Source organism: Vulpes lagopus, chromosome 15, assembly GCF_018345385.1.
Source record: "Vulpes lagopus strain Blue_001 chromosome 15, ASM1834538v1, whole genome shotgun sequence".
NCBI classification, from domain to species: domain Eukaryota; kingdom Metazoa; phylum Chordata; class Mammalia; order Carnivora; family Canidae; genus Vulpes; species Vulpes lagopus.
The window spans coordinates 16,822,135-16,845,775 of NC_054838.1; the positions used below are offsets into that span (position 1 = coordinate 16,822,135).

Below are 23,641 nucleotides of genomic sequence, written 5' to 3' on the forward strand. Positions count from 1 at the left end.
CTTTAATTAATTAATTAATTAATTAATTTTTATTTATTTTTTATTTTTTAATAATAAATTTATTTTTATTGGTGTTCAATTTACCAACATACAGAATAACACCCAGTCCTCATCCCATCAAGTGCCCCCCTCAGTGCCCGTCACCCATTCACCCCCACCCCCCGCCCTCCTCCCCTTCCACCACCCCTAGTTCGTTTCCCAGAGTTAAGAGTCTTTATGTTCTGTCTCCCTTTCTAATATTTCATACCCATTGCTTCTCCCTTCCCCTCTATTCCCTTTCACTATTATTTATATTCCCCAAATGAATGAGAACATATAATGTTTGTCCTTCTCCAATTGACTTATTTCACTCAGCATAATACCCTCCTCCAGTTCCATCCACATTGAAGCAAATGATGGGTATTTGTCATTTCTAATGGCTGAGTAATATTCCATTGTATACATAAACCACATCTTCTGTATCCGTTCATCTTTCGATGGACACTGAGGCTCCTTCCGCAGTTTGGCTATTGTGGACATTGCTGCTAGAAACATCAGGGTGCAGGTGTCCCGGCATTTCATTGCATCTGTATCTTTGGGGTAAATCCCTAGCAGTGCAATTACTGGGTCGTAGGGCAGGTTTATTTTTAACTCTTTGAGGAACCTCCACACAGTTTTCCAGAGTGGCTGCACCAGTTCACATTCCCACCAACAGTGTAAGAGGGTTCCCTTTTCTCCGCATCCTCTCCAACATTTGTGGTTTCCTGCCTTGTTAATTTTCCCCATTCTCACTGGTGTGAGGTGGTATCTCATTGTGGTTTTGATCTGTATTTCCCTGGTGGCAAGTGATGCGGAGCATTTTCTCATGTGCGTGTTGACCATGTCTATGTCTTCCTCTGTGAGATTTCTCTTCATGTCTTTTGCCCATTTCATGATTGGATTGTTTGTTTCTTTGCTGTTGAGTTTAATAAGTTCTTTATAGATCTTGGAAACTAGCCCTTTATCTGATACGTCATTTGCAAATATCTTCTCCCATTCTGTAGGTTGTCTTTTAGTTTTGTTGACTGTATCCTTTGCTGTGCAAAAGCTTCTTATCTTGATGAAGTCCCAATAGTTCATTTTTGCTTTTGTTTCTTTTGCCTTTGTGGATGTATCTTGCAAGAAGTTACTGTGGCCAAGTTCAAAAAGGGTGTTGCCTGTGTTCTCCTCTAGGATTTTGATGGAATCTTGTCTCACATTTAGATCTTTCATCCATTTTGAGTTTAATTCAAGTTGACAAAAAGTAGTATATAAGGCAAAGGAATCGTCAGTTTAACAGAGGGCTTTTTAGTAATTCCATATAGTTTTATTTTCTAAGTTTAGGTTATTCCGTAGGAGTCTACAGTATTGCTAAAGTGGTCTTATTTCAAAAAAGGCTGTAGATTAATGAATTTATTTAGCTCCTCTCACCACCTCAGTTATTTCTTCTCAATCCCTGAAGAAATGAGTTGAAAGTAAGTTCCATGTTTAAAAAATATGTCTTACCCCTCAACCAGTATGTTTCTGAGTCTTAGAAAATTACGGAGTATGATGATATTCATGTTCTCATATTCTCTGTCCCCCCTCCCCATTTCTTCCCTGTTCTCCTATTCCCCCCACCCCCTGCCACCCAAATCATTCTCTCTCTCTCCTTTCCACATCCTTGAAGCTATCCTGGCCTTTTAGTTGTACCTCAGGCTGTACAAGACAGTAGTTTACCAAGAGTTGCACGCTGCTATCGACACAATCGCCTGCCTGTTGTATGTTGGAAGAACTCAAGAAGCGGTACCCTGCTTCTCCGATCTGGAGGATTCCATGGCAAGGGAGTGGTTGGTCTTTTCAAATCTCAGAACTCCCCTCAGGCAGGTAAGCATCTCTCTACAGCACAGTTAATGATCCTTTCACTTCAGAGAATTCCTAAAAATAAAGGAAGTAATATCTGGCAATATCATTTATGCCCTTATATTGAGCCTTCTCTCACATGCAGGCTTTCCACTGTGCAAAATAAAACATGTACTACTTGACAGTGTGGGCTTACACCTTGAATTTGACATCTTGCTTAATATGCCTATCTATATATGGGTTTTAATAGAAATTATCATAATAAAATTTTTGGTTCTAGGCTATTTTTATTTCAGCAAGCCAAGGTATCCACAGATGGAAGCTAGATTATGCTAACCTTTCTCTTTCCTTCTGGGAAACATCCAAATATATTTAACAGCTTCAGAGGCAAGTAGGGATTCTCTGTACCATGTAACATGAGATATTTTATCTCATTCCTACAAGTCACACACACGCACATACAAGTCAGCAAACTAATGACCAAAAAGCTGCCTTAAAGACTCTCAAGGAAAGGATATTTTAGGAAGCTAGAGGAAGGCCAACTTAAGAAAGCAGATAGTGCTGCTGCCCTGTTTTCTGAGGATTTTTTTTTTTTTTCCTGAGGATATTTTTAAGCACTATCTCTGAGGTCTTAAAATCAGGAGCTATATTTTGCTGACCTTTCCCATAACTTCTAGCTTATAGTAGATGCTCAGTAAAATTAAACAATAGACCATCAAGATATCAGATCCAATTTAGGGACGACTATGTTCTTAACTGTTTAGAAACGAGATAAGTTCTATGGTTCAGAGGTAAAACAATGTGCTTTTGTTTTTTGTTTTTTGTTTTTAATTAATTTTTATTGGTGTTCAATTTACCAACATACAGAACAACACCCAGTGCTCATCCCATCAAGTGTCCACCTCAGTGCCCGTCACCCATTCCCCTCCAACACCCGCCCTCCTCCCCTTCCACCACCCCTAGTTCGTTTCCCCGAGTTAGGAGTCTTTATGTTCTGTCTCCCTTCCTGATATTTCCCAACATTTCTTTTCCCTTCCTTTATATTCCCTTTCACTATTATTCATATTCCCCAAATGAATGAGAACATACACTGTTTGTCCTTCTCCGATTGACTTATTTCACTCAGCATAATACCCTCCAGTTCCATCCATGTTGAAGCAAATGGTGGGTATTTGTCGTTTCTAATTGCTGAGTAATATTCCATTGTATACATAAACCACATCTTCTTTATCCATTCATCTTTCGATGGACACCGAGGCTCCTTCCACAGTTTGGCTATTGTGGCCATTGCTGATAGAAACATCGGGGTGCAGGTGTCCCGACGTTTCATTGCATCTGAATCTTTTAAAAACAATGTGCTTTTGATATCTCTTTTTTATTCTCATATATTTCTCTCCTGAAAGTTAAAAATTGGCCAGTGCATCTTTAACCATTCACTTGACTAAAAGCTGCACACACATCATCATCATCATCATCATCACTATTATCCCACCTGTCTTGGAGTCTCAGCATTGGTATAATTAAAGGCAATTGGCTTTGAACTATTTTTGATACTGAGGAATCCTCCCAAGCCATATAGTAAATATAATAGAATGGAGCATATGTAAGTTAGGTAAAGTGAGGAAATCATTTCAGGAACACTGATAAGCATATCACTGAGCTTTTCATTGGAAAAAATTGAAATTATTTTATTCCACTGGTTTCTGATATTTTAAATCTAATATAAAATATTTCATATTTTTTGAGCTCACACATATGCTTATATTTTAATATCTTTGAAATTGGAATGTGATCTTAAAATTGATGTGATCTGAAAGAATTGTCACATTTTAAAAGGAAGAATTTTTAATTCTTAGTACATAAAAGAATGGTGCATCTTATAATTGATGACATTTTAGAATTTATAATAAAATTTAGAATTTTAGTATATTTATAAAATACAATGGCATCTTAATGTTTGTAAAGTATAATTATGCTAATTTTTTATATTCAAGATATAAGAAAATTTGTTGACACCTATTGTCCTTCTAACGAGTCCCTAATGATGCCTCTTTAAAGTGCCTGGGCCAATTTCAGTGATTCTTTGCTCCGTACAAACCAGTTCCAGACTACCTCAAACCTAGAATTGCTCTCACATTTATTTCCCTCTGTGCATCCCTCTGTCCCTTTCTTAGAAGGACCAGGGAATCTGGCAGTAGCTATTGCTACCTTCTCCTCATTTTCCTTTACTCTTCTGCAACAAACCCCTACAAGTTTGTGTGCCCTGTTAGACCTGTATGGCAGAACTAGAAGAAAGCTACTGACATGGGGAATTCTCACCTCTGCCCATTCAGGGATGCCAAGGGAACCCACTCCATCCTCTGCTCCCAGATAGTAGCATGGACAGGATAATTAAGGGAAATCATCAGGGAGATGTTGCCTTTTGTGACTCTTCATTTATGAATTGCTTACATAATGAGAAGCTACACCTATGCTTCAAACGACAGCCCTGTGCTGATTTTCCAGTCCTGGGCTCTTTCTAGGAGGATGACGAGGCAACCAAGAATAGGTATGGTGAAACCAATATCATAAGACGATAGCCATCTAATAATTTACAGCTTTGAGTGGGGCAAGTTTCTATATTTGGGTGTGGTAACTTGAAGATTATATACAGAAAGAATAAGATAGGTAGGTAGATAGATAACTCTTATTAACAGAGACAGTTTGTTTTATTCACTTTTTCTTTTATAGCTCCTACCTCCTCTTTAGAATCCTCCAGTAGCATAGAACAAGAAAAATACATGCAAGCCTTACTGAACGCAGTTTCTGTGCACCAGAAACTTAGTGGCAGTAATACCCTTACCGTCAGGCCAGCACTTGCTCTGTCTCCAGGTAAGTACTAATCACACTTTTCTTCTTGACAGCTATGAAAGGTCAGATTCATTTCCAGGATTGGTCTCTTTAATTATTTATACTGTTCGTTTAGTACGACCCCTTAAAGCTTTATGCTGTGGGGCTATAACTTTAGCTCCTTTTACTTAAAAATCAGCATATTACTGTTAATGTCTAGTAACAGTAACCAAATGCGGGGATTCAGTTATTTACTTTTTAAAAGAGTAATAGGAGTGGAGAACATAAAGTCATCTCTCTTTTTCTTAGAATCTGTGTTACATAGACTTTAACATATTATTACAAGTTGAATGTATAAGTTGAATACCAAACTATTAAATGCATATGTAGTAAATCATCATGTATAAGTTTGAAATGCCTGAAATTTCTGCAGCCTTTTATGATTTGTAGTACAGTTTGTTTTCACTAGATTTGGATGAAGCCATTAAGACTTGTACTAATATTCTGTTTCAGTTATCATGTGATGGAACCCCAAAGGGTTCATGTAGAGGTAACCCTAATGTGTTAGACACAGGAGCATGTGACTTGAAAAGTTGGTCTCCTTGGCTTAATCAGCTATTTGAATTAGCTCAACATAAGCAGAAAGTGGCTTTTCTTGTAAAGTAACACCATGCATGCCTTGCTTCATTTATCATTAAATTCTCTGATTGCACTTGCCAAACCTAACTCTCTATAATCTTGCAAATGTGTGTATCTCTGAGGAAATAGTAACAGTGCCTTGTTATCTCTATTAAAGCTGTGGGTACTTAAAAAGTACAATGTTTGGCAGCAATTAGACATGCTACACATGAAGATTACTTTTTGTCATTTGAGTAATGTTAACCTGAACGACCTGGTTTTTGTTCTTCTTTTTGGCTGACTTTCAGGGACTGAAAGGAGGACTTCAAGAATGTCCACTGTGCTTAAGCAGGTAGTGCCAGGACATTTGGATGTAAACCCATCCAATAGCTTTGCTCGAGGAGGTTAGTAAGATTGATTTTATAACTGAGCACTGATACAACCTTGAAATCAGAAAACTTTACTCTAGATAGTGCTATTTTAAATCAACTAATTATGGTTCAAATTGTTCTTAATCACTCTTCTCTAAATACATGATCTAATTTGTTACTGGTATCGTGACAGATGAGTTTAGCCTCCTGGAACAAGAGATATAATAATGCTGAAATCTTAGCTATTGATGAGTTTGGAAGCGGCAGCAGGAGGTAAGGGAAACATATCTCAATCAGTGGCCAGCCCTGCAAAACTCTACAGTGCTTCAGGTTTGCAGGGTAGAAAAGCTGACCACAGACGCATTAAGCAGCTAGAGGGAAGTAAGTAATCTGAGCCTCAAAGAGTTGTGCCTGTAATTTTTACTCCTGTTCTCTGAAATACTGGGTTAGGGAACAAAAGAGAATGATATCCAGGTTACTCTTTTTCCTCTGGGCTCTAGCTCCTGGCATAAGGAAGTAGAAAAAGGCCTGTATTGCTCATTTAGCTCCAGAGGTGATCCACTGTGGTCTCTGGAGATTATGTGAGATTCTTTTACTTTTCAGAGGAAATTCTGTATTTGCTCTTTTAGCTCCAGAGGTGATCCACATTGGTCTCTGGAAATAATGTGGGATTCTTTTACTTTTCAGAGAAAATTCCAAAGCAAGTATCTTGATTATAAAATCTCCTACTTCATACTGGATTCATAGAATCTTGGGCTTCTCACTCCTATGCAATGCTGAATCCCCTTGGAAATGTACCAAGTGAATGATCCCAGTTCTACTTGAACATCACCAGTAATGAGAAATTCATTTCTTCCTAAAAGTAGTCTCTTGCGTTTGTAAGGAGCTCTTCATTTGTTAGAAAATTCTTTCTCATATTGATCTAAAAATCTGCCATTTTGTGGCTTTTACATATGGGCCCTAGCTCAGCCTTCTCAAGTTAGAAAATTCTAAATCTTGATCTCCTATACCATAGTCCTTTGAATTTAAAGCTGATACCATCTTTTCGCTCTTAGAACTTTCCAAATACCCCAATTCAAATGGTTGCCTTCTACTCACCATCTTTGTCACTTAGTGAACTCTCCATAGAGTTGAACTCATGCAGCCTAAGATTACATTAGATATGAGGATAGCTACATCACTAGGTTGACCCACACCTGAAATATCTTCCTATGTGCTCTTGTTCTTAATAATATACAGGACTAGCCTTGAGGATTGGTTTTTGAACCTAAATATACCATGTGCTGTATCTACAAAATTCCATCTTTTTTTATATGGACTATTGTTTTAGACTTTGAATCCTGATACTGTCTTCCTGTGTCTTAGCCTCTTGTCATGCATCAATTAGATCTCTGCCATCATGTAATTTGTTGTTTAAAAAATTGAGCAAACCAGAACTAAGAGCAGAAGTCTTCATCAAAATAATATAGAAGCCTCCTTAAAGAAAGAAATTGTCTGTTAATATATAGTAGTTAAAACTCCTACTAAAACCCACCTGGCCCATATTTCTAAATCTCTGCCAATCATTTTTTTTTAAGATTTTATTTTATTTATTTATTTATTTATTTATTTATTTATTTATATTTTATTTATTCATAAGAGACACAGAGAGGCAGAGACACAGGCAGAGGGAGAAGCAGGCTCCACGTAGGGAGCCTGACACGGGACTCAATTCTGGGGCTCCAGGATCACTCCCTGGGCTGAAGGTAACACTAAACCACTGAGTCACCCGGGCTGCCCTCTGCCAATCTTTTTAATTCGATTTTTTTCCATTCTTTCCAGCTGTTAACTATATCACAAAAGATTATATGGTTATTTTACCACGACTCATACTCATTATAGGAATTAGAGCTTTTTCCTAAGTAATCATAAATTATCCATTAGTAATCCATTATAGAATTTGGTTCAGAATCAACATAAAAGAAGGCTCTGTTTTACAAAATTCACCTTTTCCCCTTTTAGAAACCAAGATTACTATGCCCATCTCCTGGCTGTCATCCTGGTTCTTTTTTTTTTTTTAGATTTTATTTATTTATTCATGAGAGACAGAGAGAGCGAGAGAGGCAGAGACCTAGGCAGAGAGAGAAGCAGGCTCCATGCAGGGAGCTCGATGTAGGACTCAATCTTGAGACCCCAGAATCACATCCTGGGCTGAAGGCAGGCTCTAAACCGCTGAGCCACCCAGGGATCCCCTGGTTCTTGAGATACTTTTTTTCTGCCTCATTAGAACATTCTGCAATTGCAGGATTTCCTACTAGCTTTCAACCTTCTTCACTCATCTTCTGAATTAGTGTTTCAGGCCTGAAGGTCATTGTATTAGTTTGCTAGGGCTACTATAACAAAGTGCCACAAACTGGTTGTCTTAAACAATGATTGTCTCACAGTTCTCTGGAGGCTAGAAGTTCAAAATCAAGATGTTGTCAGGATTGATTCCTTCTGAGGGCCATGAGGCAGAATCTGTTCCATGCCTCTCCCCTAGCTGCTGATGGCTTACTAGCCATCTTTGGCATTCCTTAGCTTGTAGAAGCATCACTCAGGTGCCTTCATTTTTATCTGATGTTCTCCCTATGTGTCTGTCTCCAAATTTTCCCTTTTTATAAAGACATTAATCATATAAAATTAGGGGTCCATCCCCCTCCAGTGTGACCTCGTCTTAACTAATTACGTTTGCAATAATTCTGTTTCCCAGTAGGGTCACTGAGGTATTCAGTGAGGGGTTAGGACTTCAATGTATGAGTTGGGGGTGGAGGCATACAGTTTAACCCATAACATTTATATATAGCTCTCCTTTGAATTTTTAAAATACCATTGTTTTAAAGTTTAAGATACATACGTCATTCTTATTTCTTTCTTGATGAATTTGAACATAAAATAGTACAATGACTGTCTCCTAAGGTTCCTGCCTGCTCTTTCTGTTGCCAAGAGCTCCTATCAGAATTTGGCTCAAGGTTGCAGTTCGACTTATTGCTTTGTTTACCATTGAAAGTTTATATTGTCAGTAAGGCATGTCAACAATTTTTCCCCATTCTGCTCATAAGTTTTGACTTTGTAAACTTTAAGAACACATTATTTATTCCTCCATTTGGCCAGATGACTTGTAATATAAATTTCAGGTACAAAATTACCTCTTCTAGGTTACTGCCTAGGGCTCATGGATAGTCACCAATATGTTTGACCTACATTATCTTCTCTTTTTTCAATATTGGCCTCAGAACTCAGCCTTTTTTATGCAAAAGGATCCCAACTTATGGTCACATTCTAGTCATGAGTTCATTCTTTGCTATTCTCAAAGGTACCTAAAAGGCTATATTTACCTCTTACTGTCAAAAATCTATTTGATTTGTTTCTGACCCATTCTATACATAATGAGGCCATAATTATTATTTCTGACACCCTTCCCAAATATTTTCTTCTGAAAATTACTGTGAACATTGTGTTTCCTTACGACACTTTTTTGTTCCTAACCAGATGCCCATCGTTCTAGTATCTTAAACTAGGATCCAGAAACATAAATCTTACCTTTTTATTCCATCTCTTAATTCTTTTCTCCCAAAGCTTCCTAAATCTCCCAGGGTCCCAGTGGTTAACTGGAAGATGAGATACTGCTGTTTCCTGGCGTGTTGGACTTCTTCTTTGATCCCTAAAGCTGCTTCCTTTGTCTCTTCCAACAGTGTCATTCCTCCTCACTTAGAATAACAGGAATGGACTGGAGCAAGCAAGTTTGGGAAATCTTAGAAGATTCCCTATTAACATTGACTATGACAGGCAGACACACACTCGTATGGGCCAAGTATAGACACTTACACACCTTACAAATAGTTCATTTCCTTGTACGTCCCCTCAATGAGAGGTTCTTCATTTTTCCAGATAGCTAGGCACCATTTCTTCAGAAGTTCCTCATCTACCCTGTGTGGGAAGAGCCTCCCAGCTCTAAATCTTCCATCTAACCTTCCTCTTTTTGTCTCTTCTCTGTATTTTTACTGTCTTTTCATTCCTTTCATTGTCATAGTCCTAGGTTCTGATTTTCTTCTTAGGTTATCTACACTATGTGCCTTTCTCACTGTGATGATGAGCCAGAGTTTAGATTGACCTCCACCTTCTCCATCACTCTTTTTTCAGTCAGGGCAATCACTTTGCATTCTGTGTTGATGAATTCCTAAGGCAGGGAAAGCAACTTCTTTTACACAAGAACCAATTAAGAAGTAAAGATGTGAATAAAGCACATTACTTTTCATTTATAAATTAAAATCACTTCCAAGCTCTATGGAGAAAGCATGTACTTCTAACTTGGATAAATTATTTTGTTGACTCAAAAAATGTCATGAAAGGGGCACCTGGGTTACTTAGTCAAGTGCAACTCTTGATTTCAGCTCAGGTCTTAATCTCAGGGTTGTGAGTTCTGTGCTGGTCGTGGAGCCTACTTTTAATTAATTAATTAACTTTTAAAAAGAAAATGGGTACTGCCTCCTAAATAAAAAATATAACAGCTCAGTATATTTGAGAAGTAACCACATGGAGGCTGGCTTTTAATTTTTCCTCCTATACACTTCCATGGCCCTTTATGTTTCTCTACATGTGATATTTTATCCTTATAATAATCTCTAGGATATGTATTTTAAGAGTCTCTGAGAAATGAAGTGATTTGGCCAAGATCACATAGCAAATTGCATAACTGGTACTGGGATTGTTCAGTCCATTTCAATGCAGCATTCACTGAATATAGCTTGTACCTCATGCACCATGCTAGTCATAAGGCCACCTTGATAAATTCAGTATCCATCACCGCATCCAACCCAAGTATCTTTTTCCTCTTCTCCTTTGGCCTGAACAGAGTAGAGGGAACAATACCAGTGCTTAGGAAACACTCATGTTTTGAACACCAGTGCATTCCTCTGGGTGGGATGAACTGCACATTTCTTCCCTGAAGCAATCCCCTTAGCCAGACCCTGCTGGACAGTTCCAGGACCACATGGTTGCTTACACAGCAGGACACTAAGAGTTTGATTCAGTTACATTCAGGTTCAAACCACAGTGCCACCACTTAATGTGTGATTATTAAACAATTTAGGAAACCTTTTAATGCTCAGTGTCCTCATCTATAAAGTGCAGATAGTAAATAGTATCTAGTTTTAGAGTAGTTATGAGGAATAAGTGAAATAATGTATGTAAAGCACTTAGCTTAGTAACTGGTTCATAATAAGAACTCAATAAATGTTAGTTCCATGATTGCTGTTGTGATTATTAGTTATAGTTGCCTAATACTCCACTGAGATGGGAAGAAAGTCTACATTTGCATTTAAATTATCTTAAACCAGGTTGCTCCTCACAGGCCCAAGGCAAGAAAATTGAAGACATCTGCTCTAAGTCTAGGCCAATAATTTACAAACTGTTTTGATCATGATTCATAGTTAAAAATACATTTTATATTATATTACAGTATGTATTATATCAGGTAACACTAAGTCACGATGCAAAATGTATATATACTAAAGCAAAAACCACCAAGGCGGGGGAGGTCTAATGCCTTTGGATAACATGACTGCCAGATGGGCTTACAGTTCTCAAAGCCCTCTGCTGGCCCCATGTCATTAAAGGCCATTTGCTCATTGTTGATTTTCTGCTATGTAATGAACGTTTGGCAGTTTTTCATTAGTGAGCCTCTATTTGGGGAAGTGATTAATTTTTTTTATTATTTAATACCCTTCTTTTCATTCTCTCAGGGCAAATAATCAGAATTGAAGATACATTAGAATGGTCATAACAGCTCCAAATGTATCAATTTTCAAAAAGAAAATAATCCGCAACTGTTTTTAGTACCTGTATATTAGGCTCTCAGCAAGGATACAAGAATAGATAGGATTAGGTCCCTACCCTTTGGAACACAAAATCTAGTAGAATAAAACTATGCAGTGTGATCACAGTTTAAATAGAGCTCTCTACAACTCTGGAGACAGTGAAGAATGCTTTTCAAAGGAGTTCACATTTTTCCTGGATCTTAAGGGTTAGGGAGTTTATCAGGTAAAGGAGTGTGAGAATCTGTTCTAGGCAAAGGGCCCCACATACAAAACTGGTGTGTGTTCAGGGAATAGCATCTCAGAATCAGGAACCAACCAGTCAGACTTCACTACAAGCATTTAGGAATCCCATATTCCTTTAGGAAAGCTCAAAACCTTAGAAAAAAATAGCTGACCAGCACAGGAGGCCTTGTGCCTTTACCATGTTGTCCCATGGTCCTTGTTCTGTCTTGCAAAAGAATTCCTTGTGTGCAATCAGCCAGTGCCTCTGCAATCCTTAGCTTTTTTTTTTTTTTTTAAAGATTTTATTTATTTATTCATGAGAGAAAGCGAGAGAGAGGTAGAGACATAGGCAGAGAGAAAAGCAGGCCCTATGCCCGGAGCCTGATGTGGGACTCAATCCCAGGACCCCAGGACCAGGATCTGAGCCAAAGGCAGATGCTCAACCACTGAGCTACCTAGGCACCCAACCCTTAGCTTTCTGAATTCCTTTGGCCACTAAAGCCATTAATACCCTTTATTTTCTGCTTCTGACAGAGTAAGGCAGAAATGAAAAAAACTGCTAATGATTTTCTTTTTATCAAATTATGCGATATGCAGTTTTGCAGTATATAGCTTAATAATACTGCTGTTAACATTTTCAATCCTGAATAAATACAGAATCATTTTCTTTAATTGACTTGAGCAGTTCTTTGCTCAAGAAATAATATAACTGTAACCTACTGCTCACCACCTTTGTTACTACCAGGTAAAGTTTGCCATAGTCACAGGGCACTTTTTTTCTGCCAGGAAAAAACAATATTACTCAAATTACAAAAGTATTATCTCTAATACTGCCTATCATTTTGGTGCAAGTAGGGGTTTTAGGAGAAGTCATTACCTCAATCATCACAAGCTATATTTTTTAGTGGCATTGGGGATTGTCACAGGATCATGAATTTTTGCTGCTCATACTATCTATTAAAAATAAATGTAATTTCAAAATGAAAAGAAAAAAGCATAGTGTGGCATTGCTTGATGCTTTACTGCAGAAATATGCACTTAGTTATTCCAAATGGTTACTAGAGCTTCATTCCTGATGTGATGACTTTACTCAAAGAACAAACGTGTTATATAACACGTAGCATTTGCCAACCAATCAGCTTCCTTAAATCCTAGGGCCAATGCATTCTTAACGTTTACCCCCCACCCTCAATTCTTTAATTTTATATAAATTTATTTCTCACCAAATGACAATCTTCAAAAGCTTATTCCATTTGGTATAATTTGTTAGTGGCACTCTGCTGTGCTGTCCATTTCATTGTGCTTATAATATTTATAATCAGGAGCTGAAATTTCATTTAACAGGCACTCAGTTCATCTTTTTTGTGTGACTGTGCAGATTTTTGTTAGTCATATTTTCTATTTATACTTTTATTATATTTACATTTCCCCCTGTGTTAACTTAATCTCAAAAATTAAATAACCTATTCTTCTCTTACTCAATTTGCTCTGATGTTTGCTGCTATCTACATTTCATTCCTCCTTCTGTCTTTAATCTCACTTACCAGTGCATGGGTACAGAGATAAGTGTTTTACTCAGTCAAATCCCAAATCTTCAACTAAGGGAAGAGTCCATAATCAAGGTACTGTATTATCTGTCCTGATGTGTCACTCTTTTTTAACCATCTTCATACGAAAGCATTTTTGTTACAAGTGACTTTTTTCACATTCGTTTGTCAAATTATGTCCTTCATTTTCACCCATATTCTGAATTTGTTCTGTGATTCCATTTATAAACACTTGCCATAATATCTAAGACAAACTCATAGGTCATGTAGAAAGATTCATCCATGTTTTTAAGCAGAAATCACCTAAAACACCTTTTCCTGGGAACTGGTCTCCTGATATGCTTATAAAGAGAGAAGCAGATGAGACAAACATTATTGTGGTGACTTGCAGTCACCTAGAAACATGGATTAATTTAACATTTGGCAAATATTAAAGCCTTCTAAATCTAGGGAAGAAACCCAACTTTAGGGAAGCAGTGGCAGTGGCCTGTACCCCAGTGACCCCATCACGAGCATGAACACCATGTGAACATTTATGAGGGGCCCTGTTATTTTTAAGGTACTACAATGTTTTTCAAAATTTGAGGCTTAGTATTTGCCTTTGTGTTTGGATATTGAATATTGAGTATTCACTTGCATGTAGAAATCCTTGACTTTTCTAATTAATATAATTAAGGTCAATTTATAACATGAGATTCTTCTAGCAGCTTAGCTTTGGCCTTTCCCTTAGGAGACATATGAGACATCTGCTTTTGACTGAAATTTTAAATAAAGCTAAGGATCAGTGAAATGCACATTACTAAATTTATAACTTCTTACTATTTTTCATGAATACTAGAACAAAAAGGTGAGAATATAATCTTTGCTGGGTTAAATTTCTATCATTTTGGCATGACACATATATATTAATTCTAAATCCAACCTTAGATTTTAATAGGTATAGTAAAGTTCTAATTTATTACTTAATCTCCATTTCTTGTTGTGTTGACTGGCTAAAGCAGAGGAGTGTTCCTTACTTCTTTCACAAAACCCTGTGAAACTGAGTCACTATGTGTTATCTCTTTGTTGCCTTCTGCCCACATTTTTTGTTTCCTTAGTGTCTGTGCACTCTTTCTATTTATGATCTCAGCATTCATTTATAAATACTGACTTTACATAAAAATGCAAAAATAGGATTGACTTGGGTGATTTCTTAGGTCCCTCCAACCCAAAGATTGTGTGATTTGGAAATGTTGTATTGAATAGTGCTTATATGTTGTAAAAGTAAACGACAAATTACCAATATGATCCATGATATATAACTTAGGTGAATTAACTTGCTATTACTTCTAAAACTGAACCTACAGAGAGCATGCATCTTTTCCCTATTCAGTGGCATTCCCACATCAGATTATCTCACTCAATCGTTTTGGCTTTTGTGAAGGTGTATGGGCAAGTCTTCGCTCTAGCACTCGCCTGATCAGCTCTCCAACATCTTTCATTGATGTTGGTGCCCGACTGGCAGGCAGGGACCACTCCGCCTCCTTTAGTAACAGCACCTACCTGCAAAACCAGCTCTCGAAACGCCAAGCAGCCCTTTATATATTTGGTGAAAAGTCTCAACTAAGGGTAAGATTTCTTTTCCTCACTTAGAAGCTTTGCAGATACATGAAGGAACTTTATAAAACCTATTTCAAAACAGCTTTCCTAGAAATTTTGTTTTACAGCATAAATTCTTAACCTGGAGTTAATAATCAGTCTCAAAAAAAATTTTAGTTGATATATATGTATGTATATATGTCTAAATATACTTACTCATAATCATTATAAAATCGAATATCAGGAATATTAGGAAGTGTATGTACAAAAAAGAAATAAGGCTCATTCAGGGTATGTTTTTCCATTGTCTTAGTTCCATAGGAATCTGTACCCCTGGCAAAATAGATCCCTATAGATAATGAAAGCTACAGGAAGGTAGAGGAGTGAAAAGAAGACCATGACACTACATATGGAGACAAGGAAAGGCCAAGACTGTTTTCTAAGTTAAATTTTTAAAAAACTTTGCAAGGCTGTATATATAGAAATACATGTCTTAAGACAAGTGAGAAAGTTCAAGATATTAGATACTAATCAACTTTAGTCTTTTTTAAATGATTATGCTAAAGAACTTCATTATGCTCAGATCCTATAAATTGGAAAGATAGTCTCTGCCTCCAAAAGCAACTATTCCTTGGGATTGTTTTAGCAATGCACACATTACAAAATACATTGCCACTGATAGGTTTGTGGGAAATAAAAGTATTTGTTAAGTCAGAAATCCCCTCAAAGTTTAGCTGACTCTAGTCAGCACTGGACAATCTAGACAGACCTTCTGTTGAACCATGGAGCAGGGGCTGTGAGCAGGATCCCACATGCTTGGTTCTCAAGATGCCAGTGATTGAGTCATCTCTTCTCTGGCAAGCTGTCTTTGCTAGCTCTTCTCCCACTGCCAGGACTGCTGCAATCACTTAGTCACAACCTTTAGGGTAGAGGGCATGAAACTGCTGGGTAATACTCAGTTTTTAAGTATGCACACGTGTCTTCTGATACAGCAGATAACTTTATATCCAGAAAATAGTTGGAACACTTGTCAACAGTAATCCAGGGTTGCCTGTACAGCCTCTTTGGCACCAGTGTCTTTCCCAGAGCACAGACTTTCCACACTTCAGCACACCACTTATTCATAACCTGATTCACTCTCCAGGCTTTGTCTCCTAAATTCTCACCTCTGCCATTGCTTTTGCACATCAGTCTTCAGATGAGCTGTGTGATCAGGCATATATGAGTAAGAAAGACTGACTCCTTGCAACTCTTCCTCCTCTTTCTCCCTCCCTTTCTCCTTCCTTCTTTCTTTTATCCATAAAGTATTATATTTTTAAAAACATAATACCACTATCCTGGCACAGTGGTTATTAGGGTTTCTGTATATTCCATTCAAGTTTTCCTTTTATTTATTCAATTGTATCTGTAGAGTGTAGGTCCTTATCTGTCTGGTGTGTGCCACATTCTGGCTAACACAGTGCTGTCTAGTTGTAACCCAACACTTTCTTCTCCCCACAAAGGAGACATATAGGAAAGCAAGTAAGTAGGGAATGACCTATTCTAAATAATCTTGAATTGCCCTTGCTAACCGTTTTCAATTTACAATACCTTAGACTTAGAAACCAATTCCTTTTGACCTAGTGTTGGTCTACACTATGGTTAATAGTTCCTGGTTCATAAGATGTGCATACCTAGTTCATGTACATTTGAGAAATGGAAAGAAACCTGGTTTTCCTGGAAAGTAAACTATCTTTTATCTATTATAAGTTTAAAAAAAAAACTAGCAGATAAGAACTTGTGTATACTACTAAGTTCTTATCTAAAGAACATGGTTCCATGTCGTGTAATAGTCTTCATAATTACTTTCATCACTACATGGCATTCCATGTTGTTGAATTTTTATATTTATCTTCTGTATGTAAAATTGCAATCACATTTACAAGCATATAGTTTTTTTTATTGAGACACAATTCAGTAGGGTTTTATTTTATATTTTATATTTTTTCTTTAGGGTATCTTCCTTTTTAAAAGAGGGATCATTAAGACAAACTTTTTTTCTTGGTACATGTTAGAAATGCTATTTTAAAAAAGAGAATTAGGATTTTTTGCTTTTTATTTTAAAACTATAATATACCTTTTTAAAAATACTCTGAAATAACCAATATAAAACATTAGCAGACTCTATGTATAAGTTCTTGGCAGCAGTTTTTTTTTAATTGTGATAAAATACAAATAACATAAAATTACCATCTTCATGCGTACAGTTCAGTAGTGTTATGTATATTTATACTGTTATACACCCAATCTCCAGAAAGCAATTTTACTCTTAGAAAAGCAAATAGTCTAGTACAGTAATTTTAACAGAATGTGAAGAAAGCACAGAGAATATGAGAAAACCAATTCATTCTTTGACATGAAAAGGTTGAGAACTTTTAAATCTTGAGAACTAGGGCAGCCTGGGTGGCTCAGCGGTTTAGCACTGCCTTCAGCCCATGGCATGATCCTGGAGACCCGGATCGAGTCCCGCATCGGGCTCCCTGCATGGAGCCTGCTTCTCCCTCTGCCTGTGTCTCTGCCTGTCTCTCTCTCTCTCTCTCTCTCTCCTCTCTCTCTCTCTCTCACATGAATAAATAAAATCATCAATCAATCAATCTTGAGAACTAGGCAACTAGATTATCAAAACAAAATAGACCAAAGGGCCATCAGTTTAGTATTTTTAAATTATAAATACAACCTCATGTGGAATAAATTTCATATGGATTAAAGATGTAAATTATAAAAGTATCCAAATAAATAGAGACTGATACATGTGTCATACTGAATGGAAAAAATACTATCCCAGTGCTAGAAATCACAAAATCTTTCAGAATTTACTATATATAAAATTTTGTATTATTAGCTTTAAAAGAGTAACAGTAACATTAGTAATCTTAGGGCAGTGAGGTAGTGATTTTTATTTCCTTCTCAATGTTTATCTCTACTTTTTTTTCATTTTACAATGACTGTGTTTTACTTGCATAATAAGAAACAGATATGTGTATATCTACAAACTTTAATTTGTAGAGTTCTGGAACCTCAACAGTATATTACCTTTTCATTACAGGGTATATCTTGGGGAAACTTAATTTACAGTTTTGGATTAATTATGCTGTCCACGTGTCATTGGTTCCTCTTTAGGCTTCGAGGGTCATGGCCTTATAACTGGCTTATATATGGTATTATGAATTCCATCAGGTTCCAGCCTACCAGTAGCCTCTCCAAATTCTCAGAATGACAGCAAGCCAAGTCAAACCACAAGACCTTACCGAATGGCTCTTTCCAGTAATACTGACACATTAGCCACACAAGATTGACTTTCCTGACCTCTGCAACCTCTGTAGCTACTTGGCCTCAACTAACTGTGCATCATTAAGTATTGCCCTGTTAAAAACAGTGCTCTTTTACCTATAGCACTGCATCTGCCTAATTCTCTGCATCTTCACCCACAGAACTTCAAGTTAGAATTTGCTTTAAATTGTGAGTTTGTTCCTGTTGAATTTTATGACATCCGACAAGTTAAAGCCAGTTTCAAAAAACTGATGAGGGCTTGTGTTCCAAGCACCATTCCTACTGACTCAGAAGTGACCTTCCTGAAAGCCCTGGGAGACTCTGAGTGGTTCCCACAGGTAATGTCTGGAGCAGCTTGTCTTATAACTCAGAGAAAGAAAAGTCCAAGTAGATAAACAGAATGGGATACTTAAGGGGGAAAAAATATTGTGTGCCCTCACTACCTGACATTCTCCCCTTCCTGTATGCCCTCCATAAAGACTTTCCAGTTTCAGGGAACCGTATGATATAGAAGATGGCAGGGGGTAGAATTCTTCATCCCTGGGCTTTCATCTCTCTATAATTGAAAATTTGGTCTTCATGGGTTGCTGAGGAGGAGGACATCTTTATTGTTCGATGGAAACTTTCTGATATGCAGTAAATTTAATCATCGAAAAATATTTATAGGACTCCTGCTCTGTTATCAGCAGAGTGAGGATCCAGGACAGAATGTGACATCTGATGACTCCAAGAGCCTTTCCCTGTTACTTTCTTACCTTCCATGTGTCTCTGCCTTTTCCATGTGTCTAGATTTTAGAATCACCCTCAGACCAGCCACCAAAATCATTTTGGATACCCTAAAACCTACCTAAGGTTTAGGAAAAACTGCATATCCTTTCGTCAGCTCAGTCAAGCTTGGGATGTTTTTAATTAAACTCTTATTAAGAAATTAAGGAGAAATAGGTATGCCAGCACACATAACCCACATTTCTTCCAGACCACAGAAGAAAGGTATTTATGACATGCATGTTTTAGACACTGATGCAGACATTTAACCAAGAGCATCTCTGCGGTATACCCTTCAGCCTTGTCTTCAGGCCACTGATGCTATGCCCATTATTCCTTTGCCCCCTGTAGGAGTTCCCAAACCCTCTAATCTCCTGTTCCTATCTGTCTCCAAGCCTCCTGCCTCTCTTAAGGAGGAAAAAGAGTTGTTTTCCATAAACCAGGAAATGATTGGGAGTACCTAAGGCAGTGACTATTCTCAAGATACTTAAACTCTTTTTTAAAAAAAAATTAGCTATAAATCTGGATCAGGGTATGTTGATGACTATTATAGCAGTTCAGGATACTTTTGAATACCCATGGAAGAAGCTGATCAAGACTCCCTTCTATCCCAAAGCTATGAGCCCCAACCCCAAACTATTCTCACTACCCAATCTATCTGTGTTTCTGATACATTCTGTGTCCTACTTCTTACTCCAAAATAGATCCTTACCAGAAGTTGGTAACTAAAGTCAGTGGAAAATATTGCCCCACTTGGAATATTGGCATTTTAAAAGTTAACTCAGAGCAAATGCCAAGCCCAAGAGAATACAGGCCTGGTAATATCTATGTTATAGGAACAGGGAGTAAGGAGTTTCCCATTGCTGGAGAGGACATGTGCCTTGTTCCTAGGTATAAAATAGCCCAGATCTCTTTAAAGTATGGGGGATTTTATTTTGTTTTATGTTAGTTGACAGATCCATTCTACAATTTATATCAAAAGATGCTTATAATAGTTTTAAACTATAATATACAATTGGTTTTGAATCTATATGGTCTGCTCACCACCTAGTTGTTCATTAGGGACTTTGAGTCTTTTGGGTTGGCTTCAAAAGCTGAGCACAAATATAAATTTTCTTTCCATTTAATATATAGTGCAAATAAGAATGTCTTTTTTAAAATATAAAATTAATTTGTCAAAAATTCAGCCCTTTAAAGTGTACAATTCAGTGCTTTTTAGTATATTCACAGAGTTCTGCCTCCATCCTCCTATCTAATTACAGAAAAATTAAAAGTATCTGAAATAGAACCGATTATATCATAGAAAAACAAATTTTAAATCCAATAACTGTGTTGGTAGGGCCACTTAGAATCTGACTTTTCCACTCTATGGGGTTACATAGCTCTTCTACTTTGGGGAGATCATGTAGGGTCAGTTTATTTCATTGTCTATCATTTGAACACGTTGTTTTAAAATGTATCTACTTCTAAATTATGTCATTGTTTCATCTTGATTTTGACAAAGAACCTTAAGCATTTAAAACTAATGTGATTCTTTTGTCCAAATACTTCATCCCTAACTTGTTTCATTATCTAAGGTTGATAATGAGTCTGTCTGTTCTTGGTGTTCAGAAAGTGCCTGGTCTAATTGTGGCCTCCTTTCCTATTTCTTAGCTTCACAGGATAATGCAGCTGGCTGTGGTTGTATCAGAAGTACTTGAGAATGGTTCCTCAGTTTTGGTCTGTTTGGAGGAAGGCTGGGACATCACTGCACAAGTAAATGATTAAAACAGTTTCAGATACTTAGTTTTAGATTTATATTTAAATTCAGTTGTTTTTAAATCCTGCAGATGAATCTTTTGTATAATGACTAATGTGTTTATGGACAAAGTCCTATGTTAAAAACCACCATATCCATCAGAAAGTTTTGTGCCCTGAGCTTCCAGGCACTACATACCCTGGAGCTCTGGTCCAGGGCATCTGGCTCCCTCATGACAGATACACCATGCGAGCATACAAATGGAGCCGTTGATCAGAGGGTAGGACATGGACCGTCCTTCCTGGGTTTTGTCAGTCCTTTCCCTGGCTTTCAATAAGCTCCTCCTTTATCCACTGTAGAGTAAAAAAAGGGTATAAATATAAACTATGTAAGACATTAATCTGTATCTGCCAAAAAGTAGATAATAGGTTGGAACTGATCCTCTAGCCTTATTAATTAACCTGCAGGAGGGGACTATAGTCAGCAAACTGGTTAGGTAAAGAAAGATTAAAATCATAATTCCCTGAAAGAAAACATGTAGCCAAAATGAGTTTGAGTTTTAGTTTTTACTGGAAGTTTGCAGAATTAATTTGATTGGCTGTCCTGGAGCAGCTAGTGAACAAATTTGCTGTTATGGTAACTTTGCCTGTCTTAGTAACACAATTTTTTCAGGACCGAAAGTAATGTATCCATCCTGCTTGTGTCCTAGGTGATATCCCTGGTTCAGTTACTCAGTGATCCCTTTTATAGGACACTTGAAGGCTTTCGGATGTTGGTGGAAAAAGAATGGCTCTCTTTTGGTCATAAATTCAATCAGCGGAGCAGCTTGACCCTCAATTGTCAGGGTAGTGGTTTTACTCCAGTCTTCCTGCAGTTCTTAGACTGTGTACACCAGGTAAGTAGAGCAGACTTTAAATTGACTTGATATGAAAGAAAGAAAAGAATTAACATTTATTGAGCATAGCAGTGCTGTGCCAGGTATCTTCATGTCATGATTCTGATGGACTCAGCCATAAGGCTTGCTGAAATCTTAGCAGTGGATTACTGGGAATAGAGAAGAAAAAAAAAAAAACTAGTTGGTTTCTGAATCTAGGATAGCTGAGTTAGCTACTGGCTGGCCCCCATGTGAAGTAGCCAGCACTCTAACTTATCATCTCCCAAGAAGAGGAGCAAACTTGGGTTTGTCGTTCAGGAAGGTTTGATCTATGATAAAACAGCAAAAATCTCTAGGTGATGAAAGGGCCTGAAATCCAGCAGGTGCTCATCCCCATTCTGGAGGATGTTAGCTTGTGCCTAGGAATATGGAAGGTGGAGCTTAACCCCTGAGAAGGAATCAGGGCCCAATCAGTCAAGCCTGTGAGGTTGAGAAAACTGGCTCGATTCTACTCAGTGACTTAATCAGGGCTAATCAGAGACCAGACAGAAACCCAGGTATATAATCCAGTCATACCCAGTGGGAGCAGGGGAATGGGGAAGATGTGAATGGTCTATAGGCTCCCTCCAAGCCTCATCAGTTACAAACTTCCTAATGGGGCCTGAATCAGAATTGGGCTTGAGAATTACATGGCACTGGGTTTGCTAAATTGGCCTAGGAAAAGCAGTGTTGACATTTCCAACTTTACTTCATCTGCACCATAACAATGAATGTGTTTTGGCATGTCAGACATATTTGTCAGAACCATGAGCCTCTTGGAAATGGATTGGCCTCGGGTATCTATTGGAAGGAAAGATGGAAATGTTTTCAGGAACCAGTACTAAAACTAGGTCTCCTAAAGAGGTTTTGTTTTGGTTTGGTTTTTTTTAATTCTATTTATCATTTGATCAACTTTATTAATTCACTACATAATTTTTCATTTATTTAAAGTGTATATAATTCAATAGTTTTTAATATATTCACAAAGTTGTATAATTGCCACAATCAATTTTAGAACATTTTACCACTCCAAAAAGAAACTCTATACCCATTAGCAGTGACTTTCCATCTCCGACCCCCGACCCCATCCCCCATATACACACATTCTGGTGGTTGTTTTTGACTGCTCTAATCAGCTTCTTAAAGAAAAGATCTATTGAATAATTTCAGTTAATTCTGTCCGAACATCATCCAGAGAAGCTGGCTGTAGGATTGAGCTTACGTTTTAAATCTTTGCAGCAAAAGGTATATTTGTTTACTATTTGAATATGAGCCTTTTTATTTTGTACTTCTTTTGGCAGATAGATGAGGGAGGCATTTGGAGCCCATTGTCTCTGAAACAGAAAGCTTAACTGATACCAAAGGAGAGGCACAAGGATCTTTTTCTCACATCTAGATAGATGAACCATACGAATTCTTCATGAAAGCACTTCTTATTATCTTGCTTATTGCCTTATATTGCTTACCAAATGCACTAAGCTGTCTACCTTAAACTTATACAGTGACATATGTCAAGTATTTCTTGGTAAAACTGGCAGAGGTATGGGGAGGCAGGTGTAAGCAACTACATACTATATATGATTTCATTTATAGAAAATTCTACAAAAGGCAAAACTATTGTGACAGAAACAGATCAGTGGTTATTTGGGACCAGTGGTCAGGGACCATGAAGAGGCGTGAGCAAACTTTTTAGGATAAGGGAACTATGCTAATTGTGCTGGTGATCACACAATGTATACAATGACCAAAACTAATCAATCAACCTGTATGGTGTAAATAGGAGGATTTTATTATATGTAAATTATATATCAATGAACCTGAAAAAAATTTTTTTAAAGATTATTTATTTATGATATACATAGAGAGAGAGAGAGAGGCAGAGACACAGGAGGAGGGAGAAGCAGGCTCCATGCCAGGAGCCTGATGTGGGACTTGATCCCAGGACTCCAGGATTGTGCCCTGGGCCAAAGGCAGGCGTTAAACTGCTGAGCCACCCAGGGATTCCCCCAGAAAAACAAAATTTTAATTAGTAAGTCCAACATCTCAGTTAACTGGAGTTCCAGAGAAAAGAGAAAACA

The 23,641-nt window shown here is 37.4% G+C and overlaps 1 protein-coding gene across 3 annotated transcripts in view; it reads left to right on the forward strand.

Moving 5' to 3' along the window:
- Nucleotides 1-23,641, forward strand: part of SBF2 (SET binding factor 2) — a 468,462-nt gene that overhangs the window by 419,716 nt on the left and 25,105 nt on the right. Inside the window, exons 27-34 of one of the 3 annotated variants that reach the window (XM_041730425.1) lie at nt 1,667-1,863; nt 4,570-4,710; nt 5,595-5,690; nt 13,261-13,335; nt 14,684-14,868; nt 18,309-18,485; nt 20,566-20,667; nt 21,360-21,545. In XM_041730425.1, coding sequence (XP_041586359.1) covers nt 1,667-1,863; nt 4,570-4,710; nt 5,595-5,690; nt 13,261-13,335; nt 14,684-14,868; nt 18,309-18,485; nt 20,566-20,667; nt 21,360-21,545 — 1,159 coding nt within the window. The remainder of the gene's footprint in view (nt 1-1,666; nt 1,864-4,569; nt 4,711-5,594; nt 5,691-13,260; nt 13,336-14,683; nt 14,869-18,308; nt 18,486-20,565; nt 20,668-21,359; nt 21,546-23,641) is intronic. The other 2 variants (XM_041730423.1, XM_041730424.1) reach the window with 2 other exon arrangements.